Raw genomic sequence first — 19,650 nt, 5'->3', positions numbered from 1 at the left:
TGTCCCGGGAGGTGGGACCAGAGCGCCCAGTGCCCTGGTCCCTCAAGACCAGGGCGCCCAGCGCCTTGGTCCCCAGGACCATGGCACCCAGCGCCTTGGTCCCCAGGACCATGGCACCCAGTGCCCTGGTCCCTGGGTCCTATTTTGGGCCCGGTCTCCTAAGGGGCTCAGGTCTTTTTGTTTGCAATTTGGAAATTAACTTTCCTAGTCAACCTAAGGTCGGGAAAATCAGTCTATCAGCCCTAATTGACAAGTATATAAACTACATTTTCCTCTTTCATTCAAGATGATGGAAAAGGCGTGGAAACTATACTCAAGCATTCAAGCATTCAAGCATTCCTTCAAGCAATTGATCATTTCAAGTCTCCATTCAAGGCTAAGTGTTGCATTCAAGACAAGGATTCAACCATTGAAGAGGAGATTACATATTACATGCTACATACAACATACAACATACAACATCTAAACCTTCGCACATAAGGATACAAACATCCTTAGAACAAGGTATTAGTACTTGTTTTACATACATTTACATTTACAGCTCTTGCTCATTTCTTGGTTAATTCCAAAACCGGGGTTTGACCTAAAGGCAAACCCCTAATCCCTAACCCCCCAATCATCTTCGCTTTTCTGTGTGTAGGTTGCAGGTACGCAGCTGAAATTGAAGATCTGGAATCCTTGTGCAGAGACGAACAGATCCCCCTTCGTTTCGCGGATTTTTCGGAGGACCATGGCGCCGGGCGCCATCGTCCCGACAACTTTTGCTCAAAATTGCAGGACAGCGCCGTATCGACATTTTACTGCTAATTCCAGGTCCGCAGCTTCATCCTATAATCCGAACTCAGTTTATAAGCAAATCTTTGTCACTTTCTATGCATTCCTAGCTTAATTCTCCTATGCACATTCTTTACAAAAGAGGGTAGCCTTTCTTTCTTAACCCTTGAAACACATTTAGCATCCAATCTTGCGTTGCGTGGGATTGGATCTAGTGGGTTTCAACCCCTCTTTTGAATGTAAAGTCTCTCCCCTAAGTGAAAACCATTGAATCCTAGTGAACCTCCCTTCTCTCTCCTCGGAGTTGGAAGAGGGGAGAAAAACTAGGGTTCGATCGCGATTTTCCGCTTTACACAAAGTTAAGTTGTTGAAGCCTTTAAGGGTTTTCAAAGGCTTTGAGGGTTTGAGAAGTGACTTCCCCTTGCTTAGGGATGTGACAATATTTAGGAGATGGGTTAGGCTAATTTAGAAGTGATTAGAAGATTCTAGAAGGGGGTTAGGAATAGGGTTTAGGAGGCAAGTGGGAGATGTAGGATTTTGCAAGTGGATGGAGAGATAATAGGATTTAATTGAAATAAAGTAAATTTAATTCAATTTGGTTACAATTGGGGAAATTGAATGAATTAGATTTATTCAATTTAGGGTAAACTATTAATTAAATTTGAATTTAATTAAAAGTGGATAGAAAGGATTTAATTGACTAAAGTGATTTATTCCATTAAATGGTAAAAGGGGTTTAGTGAATTTAATTTAAATAAATTGAGTAATTTACTTAATTAAATACAGGAATGTGAGTGATTCAATTAAATTGGATTTAATTAAATAGAGAAATGAACATAAAATATTCATTTAGGAATATTTTTATAGAGCTAGTTTCAAAAGTATTCTAGAAAAATCTAATAATGCTCTTGATTTAATTCATACTGATTTATGTGGTCCAGCTAGAACTAAAACTTACAAGGTGATAGATATTTCATGCTAATCATTGATGACTATTCTAGAATGTGTTGGGTTACTTTTGTTAGAGAAAAATCAGAAGCACTTGGAAAGTTTAAATTATTCAAAGCAATTGTTGAAAATGAAACCGGTAAGAAAATCAAATGTTTAAGATCAGATCAAGGAGGTGAATTTACATCTAAGGAACTTAATGCATTATGTGAAGTAAATGGAATTAGAAGACAACTATCAGCACCTCGAACACCTCAGCAGAATGGACTTGTTGAAAGAAAAAATAGAACTATCTTGGATGCAACTAGAAGTATGTTATCAGAAGAAAATTTACCACATGTATACTGGAGAGAAGCAGTAAGTACAACAGTCTATACATTCAATAAAGTTTGCATCAAAGGTGAAACTGGTAAGACCCCTCATGAACTATGGTTTGGTGTTACTCCTACTTAAATATTTCAGAATATTTGGAAGCAAATGTTGTTGGCAATATAACAAGGATATTGAGAAGGTTGTTGATGATTATAGACATAACTAATTAAAGATGTTTTACTGACTTGATATTATTATTTTGTCATTGATGTGAAGAAATTGATTTTCTAATTCAGTATGATGTTGCCATATCTTAAGAAATATGATATGAAGATTATAAAGAAGTTGGTAAAGACACAGGAAAGAATATGATGAATAAAGGGATAAGTTATTCAATGGGCAACTCTACTGAGTCAAACAATGATGAGATCTTGATGTTTCAGATTGTTTTAACATCATATATATGTTGTAAAAAGTAAAGGTTAATACTACAATATGTTATCAGCCAAAGAATCTAGTTGGTAAACCCTAAGGAACCTAGTCGGTAAACCCTAAGGTTATCACAGTCGGTTAATGAAGACAGAATGTCTACCGAGTAAAGTTTAGTATTCACCGAGTTGTAACCGAGCTATAACAGAGTGCATTAAATGATTACATATGATATTTAATGAAAGAAGCTAATGAGCTGGAGTAGATCAATGATTGGCAAGTCATGGAAGAAGTTTGTTAACAAATCTAAGGCAATGGAAAGTCAGCAAGAAGATCTATAGCTTAGATTGAACCGCATTACCCTAACACAAGTTCCAAGATGATTGTGCAAGTTCCGATGCAAGGTAAAATATTTTTCAGATCATAAGATACAATGAACGTGGACAAGATTGAAGATCTGATGGCTATGATTGATCATGGGAGATGTGATCAAGGAGATTAAGTGGTTAGTTGATTGTTTATAAATAAGGAACTGCTGATAAACAGTGTATGTGGGCAAGTGTACGCACAGGGATGCTACATAGTGATCACCAAGCATAGAAGCTTGAAGACCTATTATAATAATAGAGTATTGATGCCCATCAGATAGACAAGATTAGTTCTATGTCTAGATTGTATTGAACAAATAAGAATCTGCTTTAACATTTTAGATGTAAGGTTTTAGATAGATTGTATTACTGTTAGCTTGTGAAAGTAACAGGAAATCTCTTAACCGAGTGGACTTAGCAGTCTTATAAGTAAATCCTCTAACAAGGTGACATTCTAAATGAGTGTTTGAAATCCTTTGACAAGGTCACTTCTAACAAAGTGAAGTTCCTAATAGATCTAAGGGAAATCCCTTAACCGGCTCACATCTAGCAATGTGTTTTGTAATCTTTAATAGGATTGGCTTTTAACCGAACATACTCTAGAAGAGTATATTTCTTAGTGGGTCCAAAATCCTACAGTGGTTTTTCCCTATTTGGGTTTCCACGTTAAATCTGGTGTTATGAGGTTTATATTATTCATATGCTTTTGAGTTTGCATGTTTGACAGTTTTTATTCTATGACTGATATATGTTACCGAGGTTGAATCTAATATTTTTATGGATGAATAAGTTTGTATGATTCACCCCCCCCCCCCCTCTCGTCTTGTTGGCTATTGGATCTATACTTATATTAAGTATCAGAACTATCAATTGCTATCAGAGCTTTGGACTCCGAAAGGAAAGTTTAAAGGCACTTGAGTTAAAGATCCAAAGATGTATAAGAGGGATGCACCTAAGCTAAATAAGTCAAGTTTCTCTACATGGCAGAAAAGGATGAAGCTACATCTATCATGAGTTGGAGAATATGCTATATACTATCTGGAGAATGATTTTGTTACACCGAGCACCTATCCATTGACTATGGAAGAGATAAAGGCAAAGCAAGAACACATTCAAGCAATGATTGAAATAACATCTGCATTGACCGATTCTAAGTTTAATGATCTAGAAGGCTGCAATGATGCAAAGGCTATGTGGACTAAGCTCATATCTGTATATGGAGGAGATGAACATGTTCAAAGAGAAAAAGTTGATAGTCTAAGAGGACAACTTGAATCTATGAGGATGAATGAAGGTGAGAACATAACCCAGTACAGTACAAGACTAAAGGAGATTGTAAATCAAAACAAGGGAGTAGGAGGAATTGTTGAAGAAAAGGATGTTAGAAGTAAGTTGTTAAGAACCCTTCTACCTACTTATGCAATCCGAGTCTCTGCAATCAATGAATTGAGATCTATACCAAATATGTCAGTTTCCTTGGATGCTACTATTGGTAAGCTACATGCATTTGAGTTAAGTAATTTTGATAACAGTGGGTCATTGGTAAATAAAGTTGAATTTGCATTTAGTTCTTTTCATCTGAATGAATCTAATGATTACAATGAAAGAAAGTATAAGTACTCTAGAGGAGATCATAGTGGAGCAAGTGAAAGATTTCAGAAGAACATGGAGGAGGTACACAAGCTGTATGAAGAAATCAGAAAGCAAGAAGAGTTTGAAGCACTATTGGCCAAAAGGTTACCAAGAGGCAAAGGTAAGTATAAGGGAAAACTACCCTTGAAATGTTTCAATTGTGATAAGATTAGACATATGGCTTCTAACTATCTTGACAAAGATTTCATTGAAAAGAGAGATTACAGAGATGACAGACAAAAAGATAATGATTTCAGAGGTCACCGAGACTTCAAAAGAAGAGATAGAAAGACCTGCTTAATTGTTGATGAGGAATCTGAAGATGATAAATTTAGATGAGACTGATACAAAGGAAGTTGTTTATGTGGCTATCAAGGATGGATCAGATGAAGAAAGATATGAACAAATAACCCTAATATCTCACATAAAAACTAATGATTATTGGATTATAGATAGTGGATGCTCACATCATATGACAGGAGATAAACACAAGTTTGTTATGTTAGAAGATTATGACGGAGGCTATGTTAGATTTGGTAATGATGCACCATGTCCAGTAAGAGGTAAAGGATCCATAACACTTCTTGATAAAGTAAGATTCAATGATGTTTATTGGGTTGAAGGTTTGAAATATAATTTATTGAGTGTAGCACAGCTAAACAACACAAGTTACCGAATAGAATTTCAGAAAGGAATTGTCAAAGTTCATGACAAAAATGGAAAGTTAGCTGCTATCGGGACACAAACAAAAGGTAATACATTTCACCTTGACTCTACTCACAACAAGTGCTTGCATGCAAAGATTGATAACACCTGGTTATGGCATAAAAGGTTTTGTCATGTTAATTTTGATAATCTGATCAAGATAAGTAAGAAGCACAGAGTAAGAGGTCTACCGAGTCTTGAAAAACCTAAGAATTCTATATGCCGAGGATGCCAAATGGGCAAGATGACAAGATCTAGCTTTACAAGTAAGTCCTACACTTGTAAGGGAATTTTAGATCTTGTGCACACTGATCTTTGTGGTCCTATGAAAGTTAAAAGTTATTATGGTGATAAGTATTTCATATTATTTGTGGATGATTATTCAAGGATGATGTTAGTAATGTTTTTAAAAGAAAAATCGGAAGCTTTTAAAATGTTTAAATGGTACAAGGCAAGAGTTGAAAATGAAATAGGAAGACAACTGAAATGTCTTAGATCAGATAGAGGAGGAGAGTTCACATCTGATGAGTTCAACCTATTTTACAATGATCATGGTATTAAAAGACAAGTCTCTACACCGAGGACTCCATAGCAGAATGGAATAGCTGAAAGAAGAAATAGATCTATTGTGGATTGTGCTAGAACACTGATGATTGAGAAGAAGGTTCCACAAACATTTTGGAGAGAAGCAATAAGCACAGCTGTTTACACCTTTAACCAAGCTCAATTGAAGAAAGGTACTTTGAAGACACCTTATGAAATCTGGTATGGCAAGAAACCTAATGTAAGTTATTTTAAGATCTTTCGAAGCAAATGCTATGTTCATAAAGATGATAGAAATGGTAAGTTTGATCAGAAAAGTGAAGAAGGAACATTTCTAGGATATTCCTCTAGAAGCAAAGCATTTAAATGTCTGATCAAATCATCTAACAAAATAGTAGAAAATGCAAATGTGAAAATTGATGAATTTGTAGAAAGAACTGATGACAGGAATTCCAAAGAACCAGAAGACTATGATGAATTTGTCTATGTGCAACTGAAAAGTCCTACCGAGATAATTGTTGAATGAAATGAGGAAGATATCTAGTTACCGAGTGATGAAGAGGATCATACAGAGCCTACCGAGCATGTATTAGCCAAATATGTCAAAAGAAATCATGCACCAAGTAAAATTATAGGAGATAAGGATGATCCAGTGATGACAAGGAACAAACTGAGACAGAGCACATGTTTGATATCTAAATTTGAACCAAGAATAGTGAAAGAGGCATTCAATAGTGAAGATTGGATAAATGCTATGACTGAAGAGATTAATCAAATCAAGAAGAATGACACATGGATTTTAGTCCCAAGACCTAAGGACAAAAATGTAATCGGTACAAAGTGGATCTTCAGAAACAAGCTAAATGAGAAAGGAGAGGTCATTCGGAACAAAGAAAGATTGGTTTGCAAAGGTTATGCCCAAGAAGAAGGAATTGATTATGGTGAGACTTTTTCACCTGTTGCCAAACTTGAAGGAGTTAGAACACTATTGGCATATGCTACTTTCAAAAACTTCAAGGTATATCAAATGGATGTCAAATCTGCATTTCTGAATGGAATATTAGAAGAAGTTTTCATTGAACAACCTGAAGGATTTGTTGAAGACAATAATAAAGATCAGGTATGTAAATTGAACAAAGCTTTATATGGTCTGAAAGAAGCACCTAGAGCATGGTATGAAAGAATACACTCTTATGTGATTAAGATTGGTTTTATAAGGACAAGTGAGAACAACAACATGTACATGAAGAATGATGAAAATGGAATACTAATCTCAGCCATATTTGTTGATGATATTATATTTTGTGGAAATGACTCTCTATGCAAGAACTTTGGAAATGAAATGAGCAAAGAATTTGAGATGTCATTGATCGGTGAGATAAAGTATTTTATAGGTTTACAGATACTGCAAATGAAAAATAAAATTTTCATTACTCAATCCAAATACATAAAGGAAATCTTGAAGAAATTTGGAATGGAGGAATCAAAGCCAGTAAGTACTCCTATGACTACAAACTATAAACTATCAAAGAATGATGAATCTGCATCTGTTGATGAGACACTCTACCGATCCATGATTGGAAAACTACAATATGTTGTTCACAGGAGGCCTAATATAGCACATGTAGTAGGTATTGTTGCACGATTCTCTGTAGATCCTAAGGAAATACACATGACAACAATCAAAAGAATTTTCAGATACTTGAAAGGCACTGAAGATTATGGCTTAGTATATTAGAAAGGAAATGATTTTGATTTGAAAGTCTATACTGATGTTGATTGGGTAGGCAACATTGATGACAGAAAAAGCACAAGTGGAGAATCTTTCTTCTTAGGAGAAAGACTAGTGAGTTGGCTTAGCAAGAAACAAGGATGTGTTTCTCAGTCAATAGCCAAAGCTAAATATGTTGCTACAGCAATGAATTGTACCAACATTGCATGGATCAAACAATTGTTGGAAGGTATAAATGAGAAAGTTATTGAGCCAGTAACTATATTCTGTGACAATACTAGTGCAATTAATATTTCAAAGAACCCTGTTATGCACTCTAAGACAAAGCACATATCTATCAAATATCATTATCTTAGAGAAGAAGCTTGTGAAAAGAAAGTGGTGTTGGAATATGTTAACACAAAGGAACAAATAGCTGATATCTTCACCAAGCCACTACCAAAGGACACTTTTGAATATCTTAGAAGTAAGTTAGGGGTCCTACCCCTATCTCTTACTCATTGACTGAGTTTGGTGAAAGCATGCTTCGATGAATTTGTTGAATATCTTTTAGGGAGATGATGCTGGAGTGATACACTTTAAGAATGCTTTTCTGAAAGTGTACTGGAACAATATTGAGATAATATAGACAATGATACAGGGGACAGGAATTGTAAACAGATGCTCTGACCAAGACTCAGTTAATACACAAGAGAAGGGAATAACTTCTTACAGAAACAACTTATGTTAGGTCTTTTTTTGGTGTTGTTGTTAAAGGGGGAGAAGACTACCCAAGGGGGAGAAGACTAAAGGAGGAGAAGACCTGAGAAGATTGAGAGAAAAATAGAAGAGAAGTCTGATGTATGGGGGAGAGCATTTTAGCATTTCAGAATCACAGCAATCCGAATTCTTAACGGTCAAATCAATTGGTTTTGCCATCAATGCCAAAGGGGGAGATTATTGGCAATATAACAAGGATATTGAGAAGGTTGTTGATGGTTACGGACATAACTGATTAAAGATGTTTTACTATCTTGATATTATTATTTTTTCATTGATGTGAAGAAATTGATTTTCTAATTCAGTATGATGTTCCCATATCTTAAAAAATATGATATGAAGATTATAAAGAAGTTGGTAAAGACATAGGAAAGAATATGATGAATAAAAGGATAAGTTATTCAATGGGCAACTCTACCGAGTCAGACAATGATGAGATCTTGATGTTTTAGATTGTTTTAACATCATACATATGTTGTAAAAAGTAAAGGTTAATACTACACTATGTTATCAGCCAAAGAATCTAGTCGGTAAACCCTAAGGAACCTAGTCGGTAAACCCTAAGGTTATCGCAGTCGGTTAATGAAGATAGAATGTCTACCGAGTAAAGTTTAGTATTCACCGAGTTGTAACCGAGCTATAATAGAATGCATTAAATGATTACATGTGATATTTAATGAAAGAAGCTGATGAGCTGGAGCAGATCAATGATTGCCAAGTCGTGGAAGAAGTTTGTTAACAAATATAAGGCAATAGAAAGTTGGCAAGAAGATCTATAGCTCAGATTGAACCGCATTACCCTAACACAAGTTCCAAGATGATTGTGCAAGTTCCAAGGTAGGGTAAAATATTTTTCAGATCGTAAGATACAATGAACTTGGACAAGATTGAAGATCTGATGGCTATGACTGATGATGGGAAATGTGATCAAGGAGATTAAGTGGTTAGATGATTGTTTATAAATAAGGAACTGTTGATAAACTGTGTATGTGGGCAAGTGTATGCACAGGGATGCTACATAGTGATCACCGAGCATAGAAGCTTGAAGACCTGTTAGAATAACAGAGTATTGATGCCCAGTAGATAGACAACATTAGTTCTATGTCTAGATTGTATTGAACAAATAAGAATCTACTTTAGCATTTTAGATGTAAAGTTGCAGATAGATTATATTACTGTTATCTTGTGAAAGTAACAGGAAATCTCTTAACCGAGTGGACTTAGCAGTCTTATAAGTAAATCCTCTAACAAGGTGACATTCTAAATGAGTGTTTGAAATCCTTTGACAAGGTCACTTCTAACAAAGTGAAGATCCTAACAGATCTAAGGGAAATCCCTTAACCAGCTCACATCTAGCAATGTGTTTTGTAATCTTTAATAGGATTGGCTTTTAACTGAGCATACTCTAGAAGAGTATATTTCTTAGTGGGTCCGAAATCCCACAGTGGTTTTTCCCTATTTGGGTTTCCACGTTAAATCTAGTGGTATGAGGTTTATATTGTTCATATGATTTTGAGTTTGCATGTTTGATAGTTTTTATTCTATGACTGATATATGTTACTGAGGTTGAATTTGATGTTTTTATGGATGAATTAGTTTGTATGATTCACCCCCCCCCCCCCCCCTCTCATCTTGTTGGCTATTGGATCTGTACTTATATTAAGTATTAAAACTATCAAATGTTACATTAGAAGAGATGAGTATATTGGAAAATTTGATCCTAGAAGTGATGAAGGAATATTTCCTAGTTATTCATCTAAGAGTAAAGCATATAGATGTTTTAACAAGAGATTGCAGAAAATTGTTGAGAGTACAAATGTAAAGATTGATGAACAATTTAGAGGAACTTCAAGGTATATAGATTATGAACCGACAACAGAAATTGTGAATGAAACTACACCAAATCCATCTGTACAGAATGAAGATCCAATTACACCGGTATCATCTAAAAATTCCACTATGATTGAGGAACAACAGCAAACAAAGACACCCCGGTATGTAAGATTGAATCAGATAATTGGAAACAAGCACAAAGGAGTTATGACAAGAGGAAGATTGGCAAATGAAGAGGTATGTCTTATTTCTCAAATTGAACCATCATCAATTAATGAGGCATGTAAAGATAAATATTGGACTAAAGCTATGGAAGAAGAATTAGAGCAAATTGAGAAAAACAAGACTTGGACATTAGTTCCCCGACCTAAAGATAAAAATGTAATTGGAACAAAATGGGTGTTTAGAAACAAACTTAATGAAGATGGTAAGGTTATTAGAAATAAAGCAAGACTAGTGTGTAAGGGATATTCTCAAAAAGAAGGAGTTGACTATAATGAAACCTTTGCACACTAGTCTTGCTTTATTTCTAATAACCTTGCAGATATTTTTACTAAACCTTTGCCTAAGGAGACTTTTGAATATCTTAGAGAATAGCTTGGGCTCATACCCCCACCAATAGATACTTAGAAAGTTGATGTTTGTCATCAACCGGCAGAATTAATAGAGATATATTTTTACTCCGGCTTTGATGAGGAAGCTACTTCTCAGGGGGAGTAGTTGGTATATTGTAATTGGTTGGTATTTTGTATATGCATTTAACAATTGGTATTTTGTTGTAACTTTGGCATTTGATGTCAAAGGGGGAGAGACATCTATGGAAAAAGACATTATCTTTTGGAAGAGATTGGTATAGAAAATCATAAGGAAACTCATGTTACTCTTAGGGGGAGAGATTGTTACTTTGGAGAGATTATTAGTTTTTATACTTGGCATTTCTGTTTTAGCACTCTGATGGATTTTCCATCTTGTGTTGCCATCAATGCCACAGGGGGAGATTGTTGGTATTTTGGTATGGTTTTGTCATTGATGTCAACACCTACTTTGAAGATCCAGTAACATTCACCCGCAAGCAAGGAACTATTGCACAGTCACTGGTATATGGTACACCGGCAGGATATAATGATCACTGACACTTGGAATGGCATGGAAGACACTTGGTAATGTTGAAGACATCATGTGGACATCTTGTCTTGAAGAATTGGTTATTGATATATTCATATTTGCATATTTGCCTGTTACTGCCAAATAGGTCCAGGGTTAGACCGGCAGGTGTATCTTTTCCAAATCAGCATGGCACGCTATGGAGATGATTAATTATTGTTGTAAATGCATTAAGCTGACATGTTCAATCGGCTATTTCATTAGATATTGTATTATTTGTAAAATGATTTTATTGTAATATCTTGTAGAGCCAACCTACTAAAATTGGTCTTAGGTTATGGTATAAATGTAAGGTCTTAATTGTAAGATCATAGAGGGAATGTGAAGAAGGATTTTGTGAAGGTATGTGTGAGATTAAGTAGAGCTATACACACAGACATCATTTGAAGGTGAAGCTAGGTTTTTGTGATAGTATATAAAAACTACATCGGTACTGAATCGAGCATATGAAGATGATATTTTGAGCAGTACACTTATTGGATTTAATCATCCAATTGTAGTCAGTGTGACACCCATTTGTGTTTGAGCAATGAGCTCTACGCGCTTGGCCTTTTTGCATGTGCAGACCCCATTTATGTACACTTACTATCTACAGTAGTATCATCTAATTGTGGGTAAGGTTTCCCACCATGGTTTTTCCCCTTACAGGGTTTCTACGTACAAATATTGGTGTTATGTGTTGTGGATGACTTTATCTTTTATTTTCATGCATTAATCTTTACCAGTATTGCATTTATCCATTAAATCTTTCCACTGGTATAACAGACTGTCTCACTGATAGAAAGCAGTAATTTGATTAAGTTGTTTTTGGTTTAAATTTATTAAGACAACTGATTCACCCCCCCGCCTCTTAGTTGTCACTGGGACCTAAAAATGGTGTTATTATAGGTCATATGGTCTCCTAAGGAGTTATATGGCATTAGATGAAGGACACTATATGGTTTTGTTATGGTCTATATGGTGTTTTAAGGGGTCATATGGTATCCTATGACCCCTGAAGGGATTGTTAGAGGTCATATTATGTCCTATGACCCCTCAGGACACCATATGACTACTTAGGATACAATATGGTGTTGTTATGGGTCGTATGGTGTCCTAAGGGGTCATATGGTGTCCATTGACCCCTTAGGGCACCATATGAACCCTTAGGATACAATATGGTGTCGTTAGGGGTCATATAGTGTCCTAAGGAATCATATGGTGTAGGACACCATATGAGAGCTCATATGGCATCCTATGACCCCTTAGGGTGCCATATGGTGTCATTATGGGTCTTATGGTGTGCTAAGGGGTCCTATGGTGTTATATGACCCATTAGGACACCATATGACCCCTTAGGACACCATATGACCCCTTAGGACACCATATGGTGTAGTTATAGGTCTTATAGTGTGCTAAGGGATCATATGGTGTCATATAACCTCCTAAGGGGTTTTTAGGGGTCATATTGTGTCCTAAGGGGTACCCCTTAGGACACAATATGACCCCTAAAAACCCCTTAGGAGGTTATATGACACCATATGACCCTTAGGAAACAATATGACCCCTTAGGACACAATATGGTGTTGTTATGTATTGTATGGTGTCCTAAGGGGTCATATGGTGTCCTATGATCCCATAGGACACCATATGACCCCTTAGGTGTCATTAGGGGTCATATTTTGTACTAATGGTTTATATGGTATTCTATGATCCCTTAGGACACCACATGGTGTCGTTATGGGTTTTATGGTGTCCTAAGGGGTCATATGGTCCATTAGGACACCATGTGACCCCTTAGGACTCCATATAGTGTCGTTATGTGTCATATGGTGTCTTAAGGGGTCATATAGTATCCTATGACCCCTTAGGACACCATATAACCCCTTACATATTGTTAGGGTTCACATTGTGTCCGAAGGGGGCATATGGTGTCCTATGACCTCTTAGGACACTATATGACCCCTTAGATGTCTCTAGGGATCATATTGTTTTCTAAAGGGCTATATGGTGTCATATGACCCCTTAGCACACCATATGGTGTCAATATGGGTCATATGTTGTCCTCAGGGGTAATCTGGTGTCCTATGACCCCTTAGGATACCATATGACCCCTTAAGACACAAAATCGTGTCTTTATGGGTCGTATGGTGTCCTAAGGGGTCATATGGTGTCCTAAGGGGTCATAGGACACCAGATTACCCCTGAGGACAACATATGACCCATATTGACACCATATGATCCCTTAGGACACAATATGAACCCTAACAACATGTAAGGGGTTATATGGTGTCCTAAGGGGTCATAGGACACTATATGGCCCCTTAGGACACCATATGACCCATAAAAAAACTATATGGTTTCCTAAGGGGTCAGATGGTGTCCTAAGAGATCATAGGACACCATATGACCCCTTAAGACACCATACAACCCATAATGACACCATATGGTGTCCTAAGGGGTCATAGGATACCATATGACCCATTAGTACACAATATGACACTCAATGATGCCTAAGTGGTCATATGGTGTTCTATGGGATCATAAGACACTATATGATGCATAACAACATCATATTGTGTCGTAAGGGGTCATATGGTGTCCTAAGGGATCATAGGACACAATATGACCCCTTAAGAGACAAGATGACCCCTAACAACCCCTTAGGGTGTTATATGACACCATATGACCCCTTAGCACTCTATATGACCTATAAAGACACCATATGGTGTTCTATAGGGTCATATGGTGTCCTAATGGGTCATGTAACATGATATGACCCCTTAGCACACCGTAAGACCCATACTAACACCATATGGCATCTTAAGGGGTCAGAGGACACTAGATGACCCTTTAGGATACCATACAACCCATAAAAACACCATATGAGGTCTCATATGGTGTCCTACACCATATGATCCCTTAGGACACCATACAACCCATAATGACACTATATTGTATCCTAAGGTGTCATATGGTGTACTAAGGGGTCGTCGGACACCGTACGACCCATAACAACACCATATTGTATCCTAAGGGGTCATATGGTGTCCTAAGGGGTCATAGGAGACAATATGACCTCTAATGACCCCTTAGGGGGTCATAGGACACCATATGACCCCTTAAAACACCATATAGCCCATAACAACACCATATGGTGTCCTAAGGGGTCATACAACACCATATGACCCCTTAGCACACCATACGACCCATAAGGACACCATATGGTGTCCTTCATCTCACACCATATGACTCTTTAGGACACCATATGACCCATAACGATACCATATCATGTCCTATGTGATCATATATTGTCCTAAGGGGTCATAGGACACCCTATGGCTCCTCGGGACAAAATATGACCTTTAACAACACCTAAGGGGTCATATGGTGTCCAAAGGGTTCATAAGACACCATATGACCCTTGAAAACACAATATGACCCCTAACAATACCTAAGGGGCCATATGGGGTGCTAAGCGGTCATAAGACACCTAATGACCACTTAGGACACCATACGGCACATAATGAAACCATATGGTGTCCTAAGGCATCATATAGTGTCCTAAGGGGTCATGGGACACCATATGACCCCTTAGGACACAATATGAACTCTAATGACATGTAAGGGGTTATATGGTCTCCTAAGGGGTCATAGGATATTATATCACCCCTTACGACATCATATTACCCATAACACAACTATATGGTGTCCTAAGGGGCCACATGGTGTCATAAGGAGTCATAAGACATCTAATGACCGCTTAGGACACCATATGACCTAAAATAACACCATATGGTGTCCTAAGGGGCCATATCATGTCTTAAGGGGTCATAGGACAACATATGACCCTTTAGGACATGATATGACCCCTTAGGACACCATATGGTGCCATTGTGGATTGTATGGTGTCCTAAGTAGTCATTAAGGTTCTTATGACCCCTTAGGACACCATGTGACCCCTTAGGACACCATATAGTGTCGTGATGGGTCATATGGTGTCCTGAGGGGTCATATAGTGTTGTATGACCCTTTAGGACACCATATAACCCCTTACATGTTTTTAGGGTTCATATGTGTCCTAAGGCGTCATATGGTGTCCTATGACCCCTTAGGATACTATATGACCCCTTACATGTCGTTAGGGGTCATATTGTGTTCTAAAGGGTCATATGGTGTCCTATGACCCCTCATGACACCATATGACTCCTTAGCACACCATATGGTTTAAATATGGGTCATATGGTGTCCTCAAGGGTCATCTAGTGTCCTATGACCCCCTAGGACACCATATGACCCCTTAGGACACAATATGGGGTTGTTAAGGGTCATAGTACCATAAGGGGTAATATTGTCCTATGACCACTTAAGACACCATATGACCCCTTAGGATACAATATGGTGTCCTAAGGGGTCATATGGTGTGCTATGACCCCATAGGGTACCACATGACCCTTTAGGACACAATATGTTGTTGTTATGGGTCGTATGGTGTCCTAATGGGTCATATGGTGTCCTATGACCCCTTAGGACACCATATGACCTATTAGGTGTCGTTAGGGATCACATTGTATCCTAACGGGTCATATGGTGTGTTATGACCCCTTAAGACATAATATGACCCCTTAGGATACCTTTTGTTATCATTATGGGTCGTATGGTGTCCTATGGGGTCATATGGTGTCCTAAGGGATCATAAGACACTATAGGACCATACTGACACCATATGCTATACTAGGGGGTCATACAGTGTTCTAAGGTGTTATAGGACACCATACGGACCATACCAACACCATATGGTGTACTAAGGGGTCATATGGTGTCCTAAGTGGTCATAGGACACAATATGACCTCTACCTAAGTGGTCATATGGTGTCGTTATGGGTTGAATGGTGTCCTAAGGGGTCATATGGTGTCCTATGACCCATAAGGATACCATATGGTGTCATTATGGGTCGTATGGTGTCCTAAGGGGTCATATGGTGTCCTATGACCACTTAGGACACCATATGGCATCGTTATGGGTTGTATGGTAACCTAAGAGGTCATATGGTGTCCTATGACCTCATATGGTATTTTAAGGGGTCATATGGTCATATGGAGTTACTTAAACTATCAACATAAGCAATAACATCATAATCACTATCATAATTCAATACATTCCAATCATTATCATTTGTTCTTTTCATGCATCATATGCTAAAATATTTTACTAAGAAACCTTTAAATTAATTTTTTCAATGAAATTTAAAATTTAAATATTATAAATAATATAAGTATTTTAATTTATATTAATAATAAATCAAATTATTATAAAATTGAAATTTATGGTATTACTGACTTGTTTTTCAAACTTGCAAAATATTTCAAAAGGTGTAAATAAATTTCATATAATTCCCCATTTAAGTACAAAACATTTCAAAATTTTACATATACTACTTACACTTTCAATACATATCATCTTAATTATCAACCATTACAATTAATAGAGTATAAATCATTTTACATGGAAAATATGTATAGAAATTTTTCATTTTATTCTCCTTTTATTATCATTTATAGTAGTAGTGTGTTGTATATTTTTCATTTTTGTACTAACAATACATGTATATTTATATATTACTTCACAAGTGAATATATTTCATTATAAGTATCATCCATTACAATTTATAAAGTAAAAACTATTTGACATGATCGATATGTGTAACATTTATTTCTCATAATAACTATGATTTTATACCCAAGTATGATTCATTTTGTTTGACACATTCCATTGCCTAATTATTATATTTGCTATTTTATTTTCATTTCTATTTGTGTAAAGTTGTATTCTTTTCATTTGTTTTATACTATCACTATATTACCAAATAGTATGTATGCATTAATGACCATTAAATTATGTTTCAAATTCCATTAAATTTCAAACTATCAAACATAACTTATTTTTAAATCTTTACCTTAAAGAACAATTGAGCTAGACTCATTTCACATCTTATTGGCAAGGACTTAAACTGGGCAATGATTTGATGCCTTACTCTACTTATCTACATATGCAGTAACAAAATCTTATTGTCTACATTGTTTAATTGTATCCCTAATATAATTTTTAATTTTATCCTACCACCATTTGGCAAGAACTTCCTTATGTTGGTTTGTGTTTCATATTGGGAAAGTGACTGATCCCCATTTCAATATGTAGACGGTAATTTCTTATATGAGTTCATTTAGTCTTTTTTATCTATGGTAAAACTTGTTAACGTAAGAATACATTTAAATTTTATGATAATAATAGAAGAAAGCATTGTTAATTTGAAGATTAATTTTTTAATTTAATATAACAAATATTTTAATTTAATTTTTAATTGAGAAAACTAATAAATTTAAATTCAAAACATTCATTTATTTATTTATTCACATAATGTAACATCACATTACAAAAAGGAGGGGAAAACAAACCAAATATATTAAAAACAAAACTCTATTATTATTAAATATCAAAAATATTTTCTTTTGAAATTGATAAATTTTGAATAAAAAATTAAATTGCTTTTGTTTAATGCAATAGATTTTTTACTTAATATAATATTATCATTAAAAAAAATCTTTATGAAAAATCTCTATTAATAATATTTTTTAAAATTAACATACTTCTTATAAAAAATAATAATTATTTAATATTGACACTAAAAAACAAACATAACTCCTTCAAAATTAAAGAAAATAACCATCTTCATTTAATAATGTATTTGTTGATTTTCCTTGTCCATTTATTTGTCCTCCATTCCATATTCTTCAATTGTTTACCTTGTTGTGTTTTCCCTGCCTCACACTAGTTTGCTCTACCATGGCTGCTCTTTTCTTGTTACATTTAATGCTTTCCATTTTTTCAATCTCGGCTCTTCCTCATTCTCTCTCATCATCATCATCATCAACAAGAATTGCTCTTGCAATTCAAAGCTACCATTTCAAACAACACCTCTTCTCTGCCGGGCAGAACTCCCCTTCACCACTTCTGCAACTGGTCTTTGCCATGGGAGATGAGTAAAATTGTAATGGCTCAAGCCATAGATGTATCTGGAAATAGATTTACTGGCGTCATTCCGATTTCTCTAGGAGATTGCACAGTATTAGAGCGTCTAATAAATTGATCTGTCCCACAACTCCTTTGCAGGTCAAATACCAGAGTCACTCTCTAAATTGTGAAATCTCCTAGAGGTGGATATTTCTTTCAATAATTTGTCAGGGCAGATTCCAGAACGGAGGTTATTTTCGAATAGAACTGTTGGAACAGTGTTAATGGGGAACCCTGGACTATGCGGCCCAAAAATATTATTCATTGCCTCCATGCCCAAATCTGACCCAGCGAGAACATTCCTCGCTCAGAAAAGTAGTCTTATCAGTTTTTGGAAGCATCCGATTTGTATTATCCTGCTTCATTCTAGGAATTGTATGGAGGGATAAACTTTCAAGGCAACTAGTCAGTCCCTCAAGCGTTATTTTTCAAAGGCTCGGCTATCCAAAATTCTCTCATCAAGATCTTGTCATTGCGACATCTGGATTTGATGAGTCAAACTTGCTTGGAGTGGGTAACTTTGGATCTGTCTACAAAGGCATTTTGACGGATGGTAAGATTGTTGCCATCAAGACTCTTGATTTGCAAAATGAAGAGGCTCAGAAGAGTTTTAAGAAAGAGTGCAAATTGTTAGGGAGGATTCGGCACCGTAACCTGATCAGAATCACAAATGCATTTTTCTACCCTGACTTGAAAGGTTTGGTTCTTGAATTTGCATGTAATGGAAGCTTGGAAAAACATTTGCACCCTGACAGGGATGATGAAGGCTTTTGTAAATTGGGATTGAGTGAGAGTTTGATCGTTGCTGTAGATGTAGCACATGGTATGGAATATTTACATCATGATTGTCCTCTACAAATTGTGCACTGCGATTTAAAACCTAGCAATGTGGTCTTGGATGCCAACATGACAGCCCTTGTCACTGATTTTGGTATATCAGGTTTAACTACTACAAACTCCGTAGATTCATTGAGTACAACAACATTTGCACTCAGAGGATCTATTGGATATATTGCTCCAGGTAAAATTTTTGAGTTTTCCTTATATTGACATTACCATTTTCTTTATTAGCTTTTTTAATAATTTAATGAATAAAATTTGATTGCAGAGTATGGATTGGGTGGGAATGTTTCTATCAAGGGCATGTTCTCATGTGGCTGCTTAACTCTATTTTCTGTTTAAAAAGGATAATTTAGAATCACTCCCTACTTTGGTGGAGCAGCTATTGTTTAGGAATTAAAAATAGGCCATGGAAGAAAAGGGGGGCTAGAAATAAGTATGACTGCTTATTAACAAAAGTGCCACGTGGCTCCACAATTTGTTCTCCCTCTTTTTCTTAAGATTTTATTTCTATTTGTTTTTTTAATTTTAAGTGCACAAATTAGTATTAATACTATTAA

At 36.1% G+C, this 19,650-nt stretch overlaps 1 protein-coding gene across 1 annotated transcript in view; it reads left to right on the top strand.

Annotated features, from left to right (window-relative positions):
• The window catches only part of LOC131876161 (putative leucine-rich repeat receptor-like serine/threonine-protein kinase At2g24130), a 71,027-nt gene extending 51,595 nt beyond the window's left edge, over nt 1–19,432 (top strand). Inside the window, exons 2-3 of the mRNA XM_059220980.1 lie at nt 18,621–19,271; nt 19,359–19,432. Coding sequence (XP_059076963.1) covers nt 18,621–19,271; nt 19,359–19,432 — 725 coding nt within the window. The remainder of the gene's footprint in view (nt 1–18,620; nt 19,272–19,358) is intronic.
• Nucleotides 19,433–19,650: the final 218 nt, after the last annotated feature.

The sequence above is a fragment of the Cryptomeria japonica genome, chromosome 5 (genome assembly GCF_030272615.1).
Source record: "Cryptomeria japonica chromosome 5, Sugi_1.0, whole genome shotgun sequence".
NCBI lineage: Eukaryota > Viridiplantae > Streptophyta > Pinopsida > Cupressales > Cupressaceae > Cryptomeria > Cryptomeria japonica.
Note: the sequence above shows the minus strand (reverse complement) of the source record. Positions and strands in the feature narration are given on the sequence as shown.